The sequence below is a fragment of the Taeniopygia guttata genome, chromosome 4A, assembly GCF_048771995.1.
Source record: "Taeniopygia guttata chromosome 4A, bTaeGut7.mat, whole genome shotgun sequence".
Classification (NCBI taxonomy): domain Eukaryota; kingdom Metazoa; phylum Chordata; class Aves; order Passeriformes; family Estrildidae; genus Taeniopygia; species Taeniopygia guttata.
Genome location: NC_133029.1, coordinates 16,466,041 through 16,480,084, shown reverse-complemented (window position 1 = coordinate 16,480,084; position 14,044 = coordinate 16,466,041). Strand labels below are relative to the sequence as shown.

Sequence of the window (14,044 nt, the reverse complement as noted above, 5' to 3'; positions counted from 1 at the left end):
CGATGGCATCAGTGCAAAAGGGGACAGGAAGGTGGGGTGTCCCTGAAAAAGGACATTTTGGGTGCCAGGGCAGGGGCTCAGTGCCACAGCTGGGCTGATGCTCCTCAGCACGGCCAGTGATGCTCTTCTCCAGCAAGGAGAAGTTGTGGGCTCCCTCAGGGAGGCATGGAGTTGGGATTCTGCTCCAGCTTCACTCTCCAGAGGGAGAGCTCTTGGATAAAGGGTTTTTTTCTCATTCCCACGTGCTTCTTTGAGTGTTCAGTTCAGTCTGAAGCTGGGTGTTTAACACAGGTGTAGCTCTGATTTCAGTGACTATTCATAAAGTGACTCCCACACTTTGTGTGTCAGGAACTCTTTGCCTGGTATCTGTCTCCAGCCCCTCATCTTCCTGTAGGATCTCCTTCAGTTTGGGTAACCCTGGATTTGTTCCTCAAAAACTCTTGATCAGCCCTTGGATTGCTTAAAGAGCCCAAGCCAACCTTGGCACTCATGTGAGGCTGACTTCATCCCTCTGTTTATTTTCTTTAATAGATTTGAGGTCTTTGTCCTGACCTGTAAAACTTTATATAACCTTGTTCCTCCCTCTTGGTGCCTAAACTCTGTAACCTTTTACGTTGTTTTACTCCTCCCTTCAGGATATATTTCCATGGCACATCCAGACCTTCTCAGGGGAATGTGTTTGGCTTCCTTGCTGGTCCTGCTGCTGGGTGGGAGGAGGGAGGTTGTGTTTGGTGACCTTTGCATCACAGAGGGATGGGGGGGGGGGGGCAGGAATAGCCATTTTGGGGGCTTCTCCCCTTTTCTGACCCCTCCTTGGTGGGATGGAGTTTTTGGAAAGAGAAGGGGGGAGAGTAGCACAGGCTAGCTGCTCCTCCTTGCCCTTCCCAGCTATTTCAAGTGTGATTGAACCCATTCTCCAACTTTTAACACAATAAATCTAAACTCAGCCGTGTTGTGGCTCCCTAAACTCTTACAATAAATTTATATAGAGAAAATTAACCCTGCTTTTTAGTCTTAGACTGACTGGGCATTGTCTGTGACACTAATGAGATGCTGCTGCCACATGCTCCAGCTGTTCCCCTGAGTAAATCCCCTGCTAAGCCGAGCATGTGAAAATCCAGGCCTCAGGTCCTCTCAACAATTACTTCATCCCACATTTGTGGAGGGTTCCTTTAGCTCTGGCACCCTACCCAGCAGGGTTCTGGGGTTTCAAGGGCTGCAAGGAGGTGCCCTTGTGCTGGTGTTGGGGATGCTGGGCTGCAGCACATTCCCTGTGACCCTGGCACAGCCAGCAGAGGAGCCAGCCAGGCTCCTGGTGTCCAGCAGGGATGTCTTCACACCGGTTTGATTTCTCAGGATGCATTTGCAGAATGTGATTTCTCCAGGTTGAAAGTTTGAGGCCAGTGGATTTTAGCTCTGGAGCATCAGCTTTGCTTGTTGTTTCCTGTAGAAAATGCCATGAAGGACAAAGTGCCTGGTTTGGTTTCTTGGCTTTAATACATTCTTTAATCTTTCCTTTCACAGCATGGAAACAGCTCTGGCACCTCTCCAGACCCAAACCCCAGTGTTTGTCCTGTGTCTGCAGAGCCAGACCTTGGCTGGCCAGTGGGTTTGGAGGCACCAGAAGGTTTATAGGGATAAAAACTCAAAATAATTTCATTTCAGGAGCCCATAAGATTCCTCTCCAGAGCAAGGATTTGTGAAATGGAGATTGGACCAGTGTGTGCCTGCCCTGAGCATCATTGACTGCTCACCGTGCAGGTGAAGGGCTGGAAAAGATGCAGTGGAGGAAATGGGTTAATATCTCTGGGTACTGCTAAACTAAACTAAATAAATCCTAAATAAACTTGGAAATTACTCAGCCTTTGCTGCTGGCACCTTTGGGATGGTTGTGTGTTAATTTATAAAGATTCATCTAAATAAATGGAAATATTTATGGGATGGAAGAAAGTGGGAAATGCCCTGAGAGCCACTCACTGCCAGCTGGAATTCAGCAGTGCTGGTTGCCCATCTTCCCTAAAAACATGACAAGGCCAGGAGGGAAAGGTGAGGGTGGAAAAGATGGAAAGGATTGAAGGACAGAGGATGGGGTGGAAAATAGGAGGAGAATTAAACCCAAGGAAAACTAAAGGGTGAAAAAAAGCCTTTTGAACTGTGCTTGTCTGGGTGGGATTAAACATCAGCACAGGTGGAAGAAGAGAATGGGTGAGAGCCAAGCCATGGAGAGATGCCCGTGGATGTGAGGATGCAGAGCAGGTCCAGGAGAGACTCCGGGCACAGCCGGGGTCTGTGGGGCCGAGCAGAGGGCGGCGGGCGCTGCTGGGACCCTGCGGTGTTGGCCACGCACAGCGGGACAGGCCGGCCTGGGCGATGCTCCAGATGAGCCCAGAACAGACTAAACAAACACCAAATCGCCATAGAGCAGATTATAAACACCAAATCGCCATAAAACAAACACCAAATTGTGATAGAACAGATTATAAACACCAAATCGCCATAGAGCAGATTATAAACACCAAATCATGATAGAGCAGATTATAAACAAGCACCAAATCATGACAGAACAGATTGTAAACACCAAATCACCACAGAACATACTATAAACACCAAATCACGATAGAGCAGATTATAAACAAACACCAAATCATCATAGAACAGATTATAAACACCAAATCACCATACAACAGATTATAAACACCAAATTGCCATAGAACAGAATATAAATACCAAATTGTGACCAAACAGATGATAAACACCAAATCGTCACAGAACAATTTGTAAACACCAAATCACCATAGAGCAGATTGTAAACACCAAATCACGGTAGAACGTTTATAAACCAAATGGCAACAGAACAGATTACAAACACCAAATCATGACAGAACAAATTACAAACACAAAATCACAACAGAACAAATTACAAACACCAAATCATGACAGAGCAGATTACAAACAGCAGATCGCGATGCTGGGTGGGACAGGAGCTGCAAGAACATCAGCTGGAGCCCACCAGGGCGGTGAGGGGACACGGGGCCCGGAGGGGATTTCTGCACCACCCTGCCCAAAACCCCCGGACTCTGCTCGTGGTTCCAGGGTGGGCTGCAGGTGATGGGGAGACTCGTTCAGTGCAGCTGCTGTGCCAAAACAGAGAGCGCAGTAAAGCCAGCACGGCCTCGGCTGGGACAAGATGGAGAGATCTGGGCCTGTCCTGTCCTCCCTCTTTCTCCTTCCTCACCTCCATGTTCTTGGTGATGTTGGCACTCACAGATTGGTTTAGAGTAGAAAAGCACCATTTAATATAGGTAATAGGCATTGGGGAAAACTGTACCCATGTAACATGTAATGTACCATATAAAAGATAGAAAAGCACCATTTAATATAGGTAATAGGCATTGGGGAAAACTGTACCCATGTAACACGTAATGTACCATATAAAAGATAGAAAAGCACCATTTAATATAGGTAATAGGCACTGGGGAAAAACTGTACCCATGTAACACGTAATGTACCATATAAAAGACAGCAGCAGCCCTGGGCGGGGAGAGAAGAAGCAGTCGGGAGTCAGAGAGGATGTCAGGGTGTGTGTGTGCCTCTGCCTGAGCTGTGAGCAAACCACAGCAGCCCCAGAAGAAAATCTTTTAGATAATTTGCAATAAACTGCCTTGAGACCGAACAACAGAGACTGCTGAGCCTTTCTTTGGAAGCACGGGCTGGAGAAGTTTTTCCACCACATGAAGCCACCCCCCAACCCAGGGTGGTCTTCGACATGGGATCACCTTGGGCTGCCCCCTTACCACAGGGGTAGTAGTTATGAGTAAAAATTTTAGGGTTAAAACTAATTAAACTATTTAGTAATTGAATTTTTTGAAATTTTTTTAAGGATAGAGATTTTTTGAATATAGTAAACTTTTAAAAAAAATATTTGAAAATGGTTATAGATAGGATTATGAGTTTGGATTTGGACACTGAAAGTGTGAAGATGGAGGAAGTGTAGTTGAATGAGAGATTGATTACTTAGTATGACATTTAAAGAAATAAGTTCATGTTATATTTGGATTTTTTTGTTGGAGTATTTTTGTAATAATAATTGAAGAAAGTGATGAGATTAGTAGTTTGGATAAAGGAGGTGTATAAGTAGTTATACATCTGTAGTTATACAGTGTATACTAGTATGCATAAGAAAATAAAAAGAAGGATTTTGAAGAGATATGTGTTTTGTAGGTGATTATATAAATAGACAGCAAAACATGAAAATTGGTTGCAATGCTTTGTAATGCTATCATTGGTTGCTGGTGCTTTAGAGTCTCAGAAAATTCCTCAGGTCCAGGGTGGGATCTGAGGGATTTTCCTGGCTCTGCCCCGCTGCCAGGGGTGCCGATGCTTTCTCCCAGGAATTTAAATCCCCATTCCCCACGTCCCCCTGCTCTGGGCTATGCTCTGGGGGGCGGGCAGGGCACAGCCCGGCCTCACAGCCTCGGGAAGGGATCCTGCCCAAATTCTTCCTTTCAATAATGACAGCAAAAAATCTCCTGCCACTCCTCAGTGCATCCTTCAAGTCCTTCAAAGGCTCTTTTGCCTTTTTTTTTTTTTTTTTTTTCCATGAAGGATTATAATAATTAAGTCCTGCAAAAAGAAAATAAATGGAGAAGAAGACAATGAAAGAAAGCAAACCCAGCCCAGAGCCTGCAGGGAGAGGAGCAGTGGCTGGGCACAGCAGTGCCCAGCTCGTGTACACACTGCACATCCATAGATAGATATATTGGTGTCTGAATCTATGTGTAAACTTAAAAAGCAATAGATAGATAGATAGATAGATGCTGTTTGCACTGTTTGCACCATTTATTGGTCCAAATCATATGTAATTTAAAGCTATGACATTAATACAAAACATTGACATGTGGCTCATATTTGATCTAGAAAACATACTTGTAATTATATATATATTTAATATGTAATACACATATGTGTTTTGTAGCACAAATATCAGCTATTACATCTAATTAACTTGCTTCAAGCCATGTTATTTCAATGTTAATGTACAAATAGATATCTAAATACTGAACCACTGAGTTATAGTAATGAAAACACCCTGGTATTTTGTTGTGGTTTGGTTTGGTTTCTTTTTTCATTCACAGCCTTTTTGTGGAAAAACTCAGGGGTTTGTCTGATGCAAAATGCTTTTCCCCCCATTTTTGGTGTCAGGTAGGGCAGATCCAGCAGTCTGGCAGAGCAGGAGGAGGTGGCTGGTGCTCCCTGCCCTGTGCTCAGCCAAGCTCAGCGGGGATTTCCAGGGGCCCATGCACAAACACAATTTGGAGATGCACACACATATATACACACACATGTGTATGTATATATATTTATTCACATGGAATTGGTAGGGATGGGCTGTGATGAGCTGCTGCTCTGGGGGTGCTGGGGCAGCAGGGCAGGGTGTCCCCTCCCTCACCTGAGTGTCCCCATGGATGCACAGCCCACTTTTACCCCAGCACCCTCCCAATTCCCCCCCAACTTTCCAACCATCCCAAGAAGATAATTTTGATATGAAGCTAAATTTGCCACTTTTCCTGGTACCTGTAAGGGAAGGGCTGTGCTTGCCTCTCTCAGGAATGGGATGCAGCATTCCCTCTCCCTGCTCTGTCCCTGCATGCACAGCACAGAGTCCTCTGGAGGAGCTCACTGCTCTCATTCCCTTTGAATCTCTGTTTACCATCTCTTATCTCCTCATGGGTTTTTTTTAAACAGTATTTGCAGTAAATATCCCCAACTTGTAAAAGAGTTGAGGTGCAAATTAAAAAAAAGAAAAATAGCCTGAGTTATATAAAATTAATGCACGTGTCAGCTTTAATCTAATGGCAATTAAAACACCTCATATAAACAAATTAATAGAAAACCCTGGATGAAAGCTGTGTTTTCAGTGTCTCACAAGCTCTGTAACCTCACTCATGAATCCCTGATCTTTCCCAACCTTCCCATATCTTCTCTTATAAAATAAAATATTCTCTTGTGACCAGAAGGTACCTGGAAGGCCTCATCGTGCCCCTCAACCACTGCCAAGTGGAATAAATAATATTAATGATACTTAAAACCAGCTCTGGTGCTGGGGCTGTGTGAGAGCCCCCATGGAATGAAGAGGCTGCAGCCCCTGGAGGTGCTGGGGGTAAAATCCAGACCCAAAGCTGCCCCCAGGGGAATGGAAAACATCCAGGAGGTTTTGGGTTCATCCTGGGCACCCAGATGTTCTTGGGGTGGATTTTAAAATCATTTTTACTTCTAAATGCCTCAGTGGGACAAGGACTATCCACTTGTAGCAGCCACCCTTGACCAGCTCATGGGAACAGCTCCCCCGTTGGGTTCCAGGACCTCGGCTCAGCCTTTCCTCAAGGTGCATCAAACACGTAATAAAAACAATTCCCAGCATGAACCTTTGCCTCTCCAGCCCCTCTGCAGAGTTGGCAGCATCTGAAAAAGCTGCTGAGAACCATGAGCAGCCATCAGGAGAGACGCAGCAAAACACAGGAACAAATCCCTTTTCTTTTTAAACTGGTTTATTCTACACAAATCTTTTAAACAACATTCATAAAACATTAATTACAAACATGTGCTAATATGGGGTAAATTTTTTTCTTTTTTCTTTTTTTTTTTTTTTACTTCCAACAATCAGAAATTCACATTTTGAAAGGACAGGCATACTTTTAAGAGACACATTCACTTTACTTCCAGATACAAAATTTTGAGGGGTTATAAATCACTTACAAGGAGCAGATGTCAAAAAAGAAAACAAAAGAAAAAAGCAATAATTTTAAGCTTCAGGGTCTGATTTCAGCATTGAATTGAGCAGCTGCTTTTAGACCATTGGCTCTGCTGCTCTGCCCAGGGTGCCCAGCAGGCCTGGGCACCTCCCAGGACCAATTTCAGAGCCACACACGGCTCCTGCTGCTCAAGAGCCTGGAGCACAGCAATAAAAAATAGGATTGCAAAGCTACCAACGGTGCTGCAGCCTTTTATTGAGTCTTTCTAGTGCGTACAGACACAGAGAGGGTGCATCCCACCCCAAAAATCCATGGGCAGCCTGTTTTCCATCAACAACAGAGCAAATGCCAGCTGTGACAGGGCCTGGCTTTGGAATCTGCTGAGCAGGGTGATGGCAGCAACCTTGGAGGTCCTGCTTCAAAAACAATCACCCAAAACGGCCAAAATTCAAACCTCCGCCCCGGTGCTCTCATGTGGAGCCAGCTCCAAAATCCACCCATCCGAAAGCAAATATTTGGCTTCATCCTGCTGGATCTCAGGGCAGGGCAGGGGGAGCAGGGTAATTTCCTAATTGCCCTCAGTCTCCCCAGAAAAATCCTGCCTCTGGCTCTAACGGGTTTAAAAGGCTGAAACAGGATATGCTGGGAAAGCTCAGGCCTGGGGAAGTGGAGCTCTTTCCCAAAAGGATCGGGTGGAACGCGCTCGGCAGCCAAATCCCAGCCGGGTTCAGGCAGCTTGGCCATCACCCACCAGAAGGGGAGCATCACCTCAGTGCAGGAACCTGCTCCAGTAAACAACTCATCTCACCACGATAAAAATCTACAAAAAGGGCAAAAAAGAGCTGAACTTCTTGGTGAAACAGCCCCTAAGTCTCGTCTCTAAAGCTACAGGAGGGGCTGTGCTTGCGGGGCTGGGTGGAGGTGGGTGCAGGGAGAGCCTTGGGAAGCAGGGTACAAAAAGAGGAGAAACTTTGGAGGCTCCTCCAAAGCCACCTTTTGCAGGAAACAGGAGGGATTTTGTGTCTTTTCTTGGCTGGGAAGGTGGATCCCAGCCCTGCACCTGTAGGGTTTCACCACGGCGGTCCATGGGAAGAGGGGACGCGGGGACACTCGCAGGGTCTGGCCTCGAGGGGAGCACTGAGGGCATGGCAAAATATTTGCAAAAACAAAACTACAAAGCCCCCCCGACAGGGGCTGTGCCAGTGGTCCCACCAAAGCCCAGTGATAACCTCCCTGTCACCAGGGCTTGAGTCCACAGAGTGGCCGTGCCAGGCAGATAAAGGACCTGGAGCAATGGCACAGCTCACCAGTGAAGACCAAAGCCCTTTCACAGCTCCATCCACCTCTGTGTTTGCTTTCCTGCCAAGGGCTCTCAAAAAGAAATAAAACAGCTTTATTTTGGTTTGTTAGTTGCCCACAGAGCCCCTCTCTGTGCCAGTTCCATGCCTGGCATTACTCAGAGCACCTTGGAGCAGGATTTAAGGAGCACTTTTCAGCCACATCATTGTCCCCAAAGGTTACAAGGGTGGCTTCTAAGCACCCAAAAGAGCTCAAGTCCACATTGGGTGGCACGAAGGTGGAGGGAGGAGGCTGCTCTGCTTGCCTTGGCTTTCAAAGTCATTCCAATTTTCTGCTTCCAGCAGAAAGGAGGAGCAGACTCTGCCAGCTAGGAAATAATTGAAACTAAAATAATCAAGGTGTCCCCAAACAAAAGCGCACAAAAGCCAGGAATGGTTTGCAGCAAAGAATGGAGAGACAGCAAAAGAGTCTGCTGGATCTGTCCCCCTGCATTCAGAGGATTTGATCCAAGTTCACCTTTGCCCAGGTGAGGATTATGTGGCCACTTACAGATGCAAGTGTCAGCCAGGGTTCAAATCCAGAGCAGGTGAGATCCTCAGCACCAAATCAGGCTGCCCAGAGCAAATTGCTCTTGGCACCCACGTACCAAAGAGAGCCTCTGCTGCCATGCAGAACATTCCCATGGCACGGCCAGGGAAGGGAGGGCAGGAATGTCCTTGCCCAGCTGCTGGCCACCACCCTGCTGGCTCCTCCAGGCAGCTCAGCCTGGGGGGTGATGGAGCTCTTTGAGTGGCAGCCCCAAAGCACCACCGTGGTGGGAGGCAGAGCCAAAGCCTCCTGAAATTGGGGGTCTGCAAACCCCACGGTACCACAGCAGACCTGCAAAAAGCCCTCTGCTCGGCTGGCAATTAGGATGTGGCCTTCCCACAGCTCCCACAGCAGAGGAATGTTAGGAAACCTCAACCCCAGCTGGAGGGAGGCCAGAATTTGATAAATTTAAGCTCTGTGACTTCGAAACTTGTGTTTGCCTGGCTGCAGGACCTCAGGGCAGGGCAAGCTACAGTGAAGCAGCTCCTGCACATTGTTCCAAAACTGAAAAAAGCACTAAGCCATGAATCATGGCACTTCCCAGTCGGCTCCCAAAGCCCTGCTACCCTTCCCATCACAAACACAACCATCCTGGGAGCCCTTCCAGCTCAGCTGTCCCACTCCATCCCTCAGCCAGAGCCAGAGGAGTTAAACCCGATGCCTCACTCTGCAGTAGAATAATAATACAAGAGAAAAGGAAAAAAAAAAAAAAAAGAGAGAGAGAGAGAGGAAAAGACAACAAGTTGGTTTTGAACACCCTTAAGGTAAAGATTTAAGAGGCAGCCCCAGCCCAGCCCCGAGCAGGCGCTGCTGGGACATGTCCTGTGCTCACTGCACGCTTACATAAGGCTCTGCAGCTCTGCAAACAGCCCGGCCACGGGGTGAAGTGGGGCCTTCCCCACTCCCTTCCACCCCTTTCCCACCCAAGGGGCTCAGCCCACTCCCCCTTCCCTTGCTGGCTCCCAAAGCTGGCTGAGCCTGAGTGCTGGGCTCCCCCTTCCCTTCCCTTCCCTGCCCAGAGCAAGGGAGAGGGGCAGGAATCACAGCCTGGCACTCGCAGGGGAGGGACAAGTTGGGTTTTTAATTAGAAAACTGAGCAGAAGGCAGCTCCAAGGAGATGTGGATGTGCTGGGCTAGGACAAGATGACCCTGATGGAACAGGGGGAGCTTTGGGATGAAGTTTTTGCAGTAGGGACCCTTTTGGCGTCACATCACCACATCACCAGACGCTGAGCAGATGTCTTGAGAGCAGTGCAACCCCTCCCTGTTCACAATCCCACCTCTCACACGCAGAAATTCTTGCAAATCATCTGGTGTTCAAAAGGGCCAAAGTAGGCCCACAGCAGTTGCAGCAGCAACCTGACAAACAAGCCCCAAACACTCCCTGTATGTTGACACTGCTCCAACCTTTGCCCTTCCCATTCCCATCTGTGTTTGCTGATGAGGAGACCTTTCATGGCTGTTGTCCAAACCTGCAGAATTTGTCCTTGTGTCCACCAAGGGCAGGATTTTGACCAGACAAAGACACTGAGTGCGGTTTTTGGAGGCTGCTACTCGACATGGGTCTGGGATAGGATGAGGGATGGCTTCCTCTGACCAAGCTGGGGTGGCCAAGAAAGCACCTCATCACTCCACATCTCCTAGAGGGTGAATAATAAAAGCCATGGGGAAAGATCAAAATGCAGGGGGGGACAGATGTGGGTACCAGCACCCCTCCTGGGCTGACACAGCTGCTCTTATGCCACTGTAGTGCTAAGCACCCCTTGCACTGAATGTAGGCTGCTCCCAGGGCCTTTGCAGGCATATGAAGCAATTAAGGCAAATGGAATTCTGTAGAAATTTGGGATTTGAACCATAAATCACCTTAGGAACCAGGGAGGCTTTGCCAAACAAAGTCCGGGTGCAGCCGCTCCCTAAGCCCAGATGGGGTTTGGAGACAGCTCTGCTCATGCTCTGCTTGCTCTACAGAAGCTACTTCTGGAATTTAAATCTCTCATAATGTCCCTTTGGGGGACATTAAGGTCCAAAATATGATTTAATGAAGTTCATCAAACTCCAGCATGAATTAATGCCCCAAAACTCACAGAAGGAGTTAGAATGAGGAGATTTTTATTTCCTTCAGCTGTCAGAGGGCTTTGAAGCCACCCCACTTCCAAGGCTCCCACCCAAAAAGCACCAGATTAACACCCTGCCCTAGGCTAAGCCTGGCAGATCCCAGCTGGAGCCAGGGTTAGGTGGTTCAAGCCCTGCCTCCTCCTGCAGCTTCATCTGCCTCCCGTGGCTCCCAAAACTCAGTGATGGCTCAGCAGAGCCACAGCAGAGGATGCAATATAGGCCATGAAGGGTAAGAACAGTCATGGAAAAGTGTATCCAAGAAAGAGACAAGTATCTCATTTTATATCATAAACAGACACGTCACAACACACCAGGTAATTTTCCAGCTCGTACGGGGACAGAAGGGCCACGAGAACACAAGACTTTACAATGCATCAACCAACAGGGGTTAAAAACAGGGCCAGAGGGACATGCAGGGTCCTGAGCCTATTATGTACAAAAGTCCCACTGCTGCCTGTGGGAGGGGCCTCCACTGAGCCCAGATTTCCACAGCAAAGACATGTCCTGGTGTCAGAAACCCCCACACTCGCCCGGAGACCAAGGGATGATTCCCACGACACACGTCCCTCTTCAGACATCTCAGACTTTTAGTGTCAGGTGAACAAAATGAAAATCTGATGAAGGATGGGTTTGCAGTCAGGGTAAATGTGAGTTTTGTTTCTTGCTCTCTCCCAGGAGAAGGTACCCCAGTCCCAGCTGGCTCCTTGTTCACACAGGGACCCACCAGGGCAGGAGAACTTCCCTTCTCACTCATTAGCCACGCTCATTAGCAATCCCTGGAGATGATCATAGAATCATGGAATAGTTTGGGTTGGAATGGACCTTAAAGCTCATCTCATTCCAGTCCCTTGCCATGGGCAGGGACACCTTCCACTACCCCAGGTCACTCTCAGCCCTGCCCAACCTGGCCTGGAGCACTTCCAGGGAATGGGCAGTCACAGCTTCTCTGCGCAATTTGATTTTCTACAATTTTCTGTGGGCAGTGATGGATTCCTGCCCAAGCTGGGGCTGAGCTGTGCTGCCACTCAGTGTGGTGGGCACCCACTGGCTGTGTGATTTCCTTGCACTGTCTCCCTCTCCTCCCAGACCAGCACTGACTCAGTGACACCAGCTCAGTGACAACACACGGGCTACAAGTTAAATGCTACTGGGGCTGTCAAACCCTTTGGAAAACTGGGATTCCCCACCAATACTGACTCATGCTTATTGCTGCATAATACACAACTGGCCCCCAAAACCAGCAGAGGCACCCTGTGCCCTGGGCCAGCAGCATCCCCACACCCATGGGTACCCCTGAGCCCAGCAGGGAAGCCACCTCCCAGCACGGAGCTGATCCATGACACAGAGTCTCTGTCCCAACCCTGTGTGCCTCAAAGCCACCAAAGTGCCCATTTTGGTGGCAATCCCATGGATTTGGCCTCACAGAGCCGGGCACTGTGGGCTGTGCAAGGAGCTGCCCCTGCCTTTTGCAGCTCAAAAGCCCAATCCTTAGTTGCCGGGTGGGAAAACGGAGGTGGAAAGCGGCCAAGGGACCTGCTGGTCTCATCCACGCGTTTTTAAGGCATATTTTGCAGGAAGGGTGTGCTCCCGTGTGACTCCGATGGCTGGAGCCAGCTGAGCTCCCTGTCATCCCAGCTGCAGCTCCCTGGGGGTGTGGGAGAGCAGCGGGAAAGGAGGAAAGAGGAAGATGAAAGCGGGACTCGCTGACATTTATTTGGTTTGTGCATCAGACTAAAGCAGCGTTTCCTCCTTCGGATCTCTGGCTCCAGAACAGCCCCAGGTGCTGGACGGGGAAGAGGCTGTCTCACTTGGATGTGACACCCGAGTGACACTGGAGGAGGAGGAGGATGGACAGCTGCAAGGTTCAACAAGTTCCATCCGTGGCCTGCTTGGAAAAGGCATTTATTAGCTGTAAACCTCTGTCGTGATGTATAGAAACCCGGGAGAGGAGCAGGAGCTCGATCAAGTTTGAATCCTGGTGAGAGTTCTCCTTAAAAAACTGGTTGGGGGGGCGGGAAAAAAAAAGGTGGCTTTGAAATCAAAACTGTCCCAAAAAAAAAAAAAAAAAAGAGCATTTCTGCTAGTTAAAAGCCTTTAACTAGAAGAAATACTTGTGTTTTCTCCTTTACAAACATAGTGCATCTGCAATCACTGGGAATTTTGGTCCGTCTGGGAAAGGGCCTGTGCTGGGGCTGCGGAGAGGCTGCTGGTATCCCGGGAGAACCGGGAGCGGCGTTACATGTGTGCTTCGGAGGCTGGGCAGCCCGGCAGCAGCTCCCCGTTCACCACCGCCTCCGACACCAGCATCTTGTCTTTGCCCGAATCCAGGCGCTGCTTCTTCAGCATCCTCTGGTGGACCAGCGGCACCACGGAGAGCACCAGGCCGCCGATGATGGGCGGCACGCCGGCAAAGTAAAAGGCCGCGTCGTAATTCCCAAAATAATCATTGAGGTATCCTGGAAGAGAAGAGAGGTGATGACGTTAGAGCCTCGTCAGTCTAATGAGCTCGTTAGTCTAATGACTTGCTTGTTCCCTCCTTCAAGTGCAGCTTGCGTCACCCGCCAGATCTGGGGAGATTTGGGTTTTTAAAATAATCTTGCATTTCTTGGATTTTTTTACGTCCTGGATTAAAGGATATGTGCAGCCAACACTGTGTACCAAGGGAATGGAGAAGGAAAGATTCAAACATCCCTCCTGTTTCTCCAGAACAGGACACAACTGTCCACATCCCAGACAATCCCAAATGCAAGCTGAGAGGTGTTAAACCCAACACCTCTTCCCAGAGGCTTGCCAGCCAGGAGGCAATGGGGAAAGTGGGCAGGGGCTGCTCCTTTACTGCTTGTCTCCATTTGGAAGCCCCGCCCTTTGGATGTTTTATCTACAGCTGTGAAATACACGCTGCCAGTTACAAACAATAGCCAAGCCTTTAAAACCCCACAAGGTTCTACAACCTTGTCTGACAAGTTCCAACATGGCCAGGCATTCTTGGAGAGCAACACATGGCCATTGATCAGCGCTGGAAAATCCCTCTGAGTGTGGATGCTTCCCTGGGGATTATGCTGATGCAAAGGGCTGTTTCACCCAGCAAGCCCCACTCTGGCGGTCCTGGTGCAGCACCCTCCCAGTGAGAGGTCTGTGATCCCCATGCTCCGTCCCGAGGGCGTTGAAGTGAACTTTGCTGCTGGAAGCAGAGATCGGAGCTGCTTATCCAGCTTTGGCTTAGTGCTGCTGATGCAGAGGTCCTGCTGCTCAGGGGCAGCTCTGGCAAAGCCCTCGCTCTTAAGGACGTT

At 48.7% G+C, this 14,044-nt stretch overlaps 1 protein-coding gene across 2 annotated transcripts in view; it reads right to left on the bottom strand.

Moving 5' to 3' along the window:
- Nucleotides 1-6,619: 6,619 nt before the first annotated feature.
- Nucleotides 6,620-14,044, bottom strand: part of SLC16A2 (solute carrier family 16 member 2) — a 40,757-nt gene continuing 33,332 nt past the window's right edge. For both annotated transcript variants that reach the window (XM_072929254.1, XM_030272877.4), the window contains one exon: nt 6,620-13,210. In XM_072929254.1, coding sequence (XP_072785355.1) covers nt 12,990-13,210 — 221 coding nt within the window. In that variant the 3' untranslated portion in view covers nt 6,620-12,989. The remainder of the gene's footprint in view (nt 13,211-14,044) is intronic.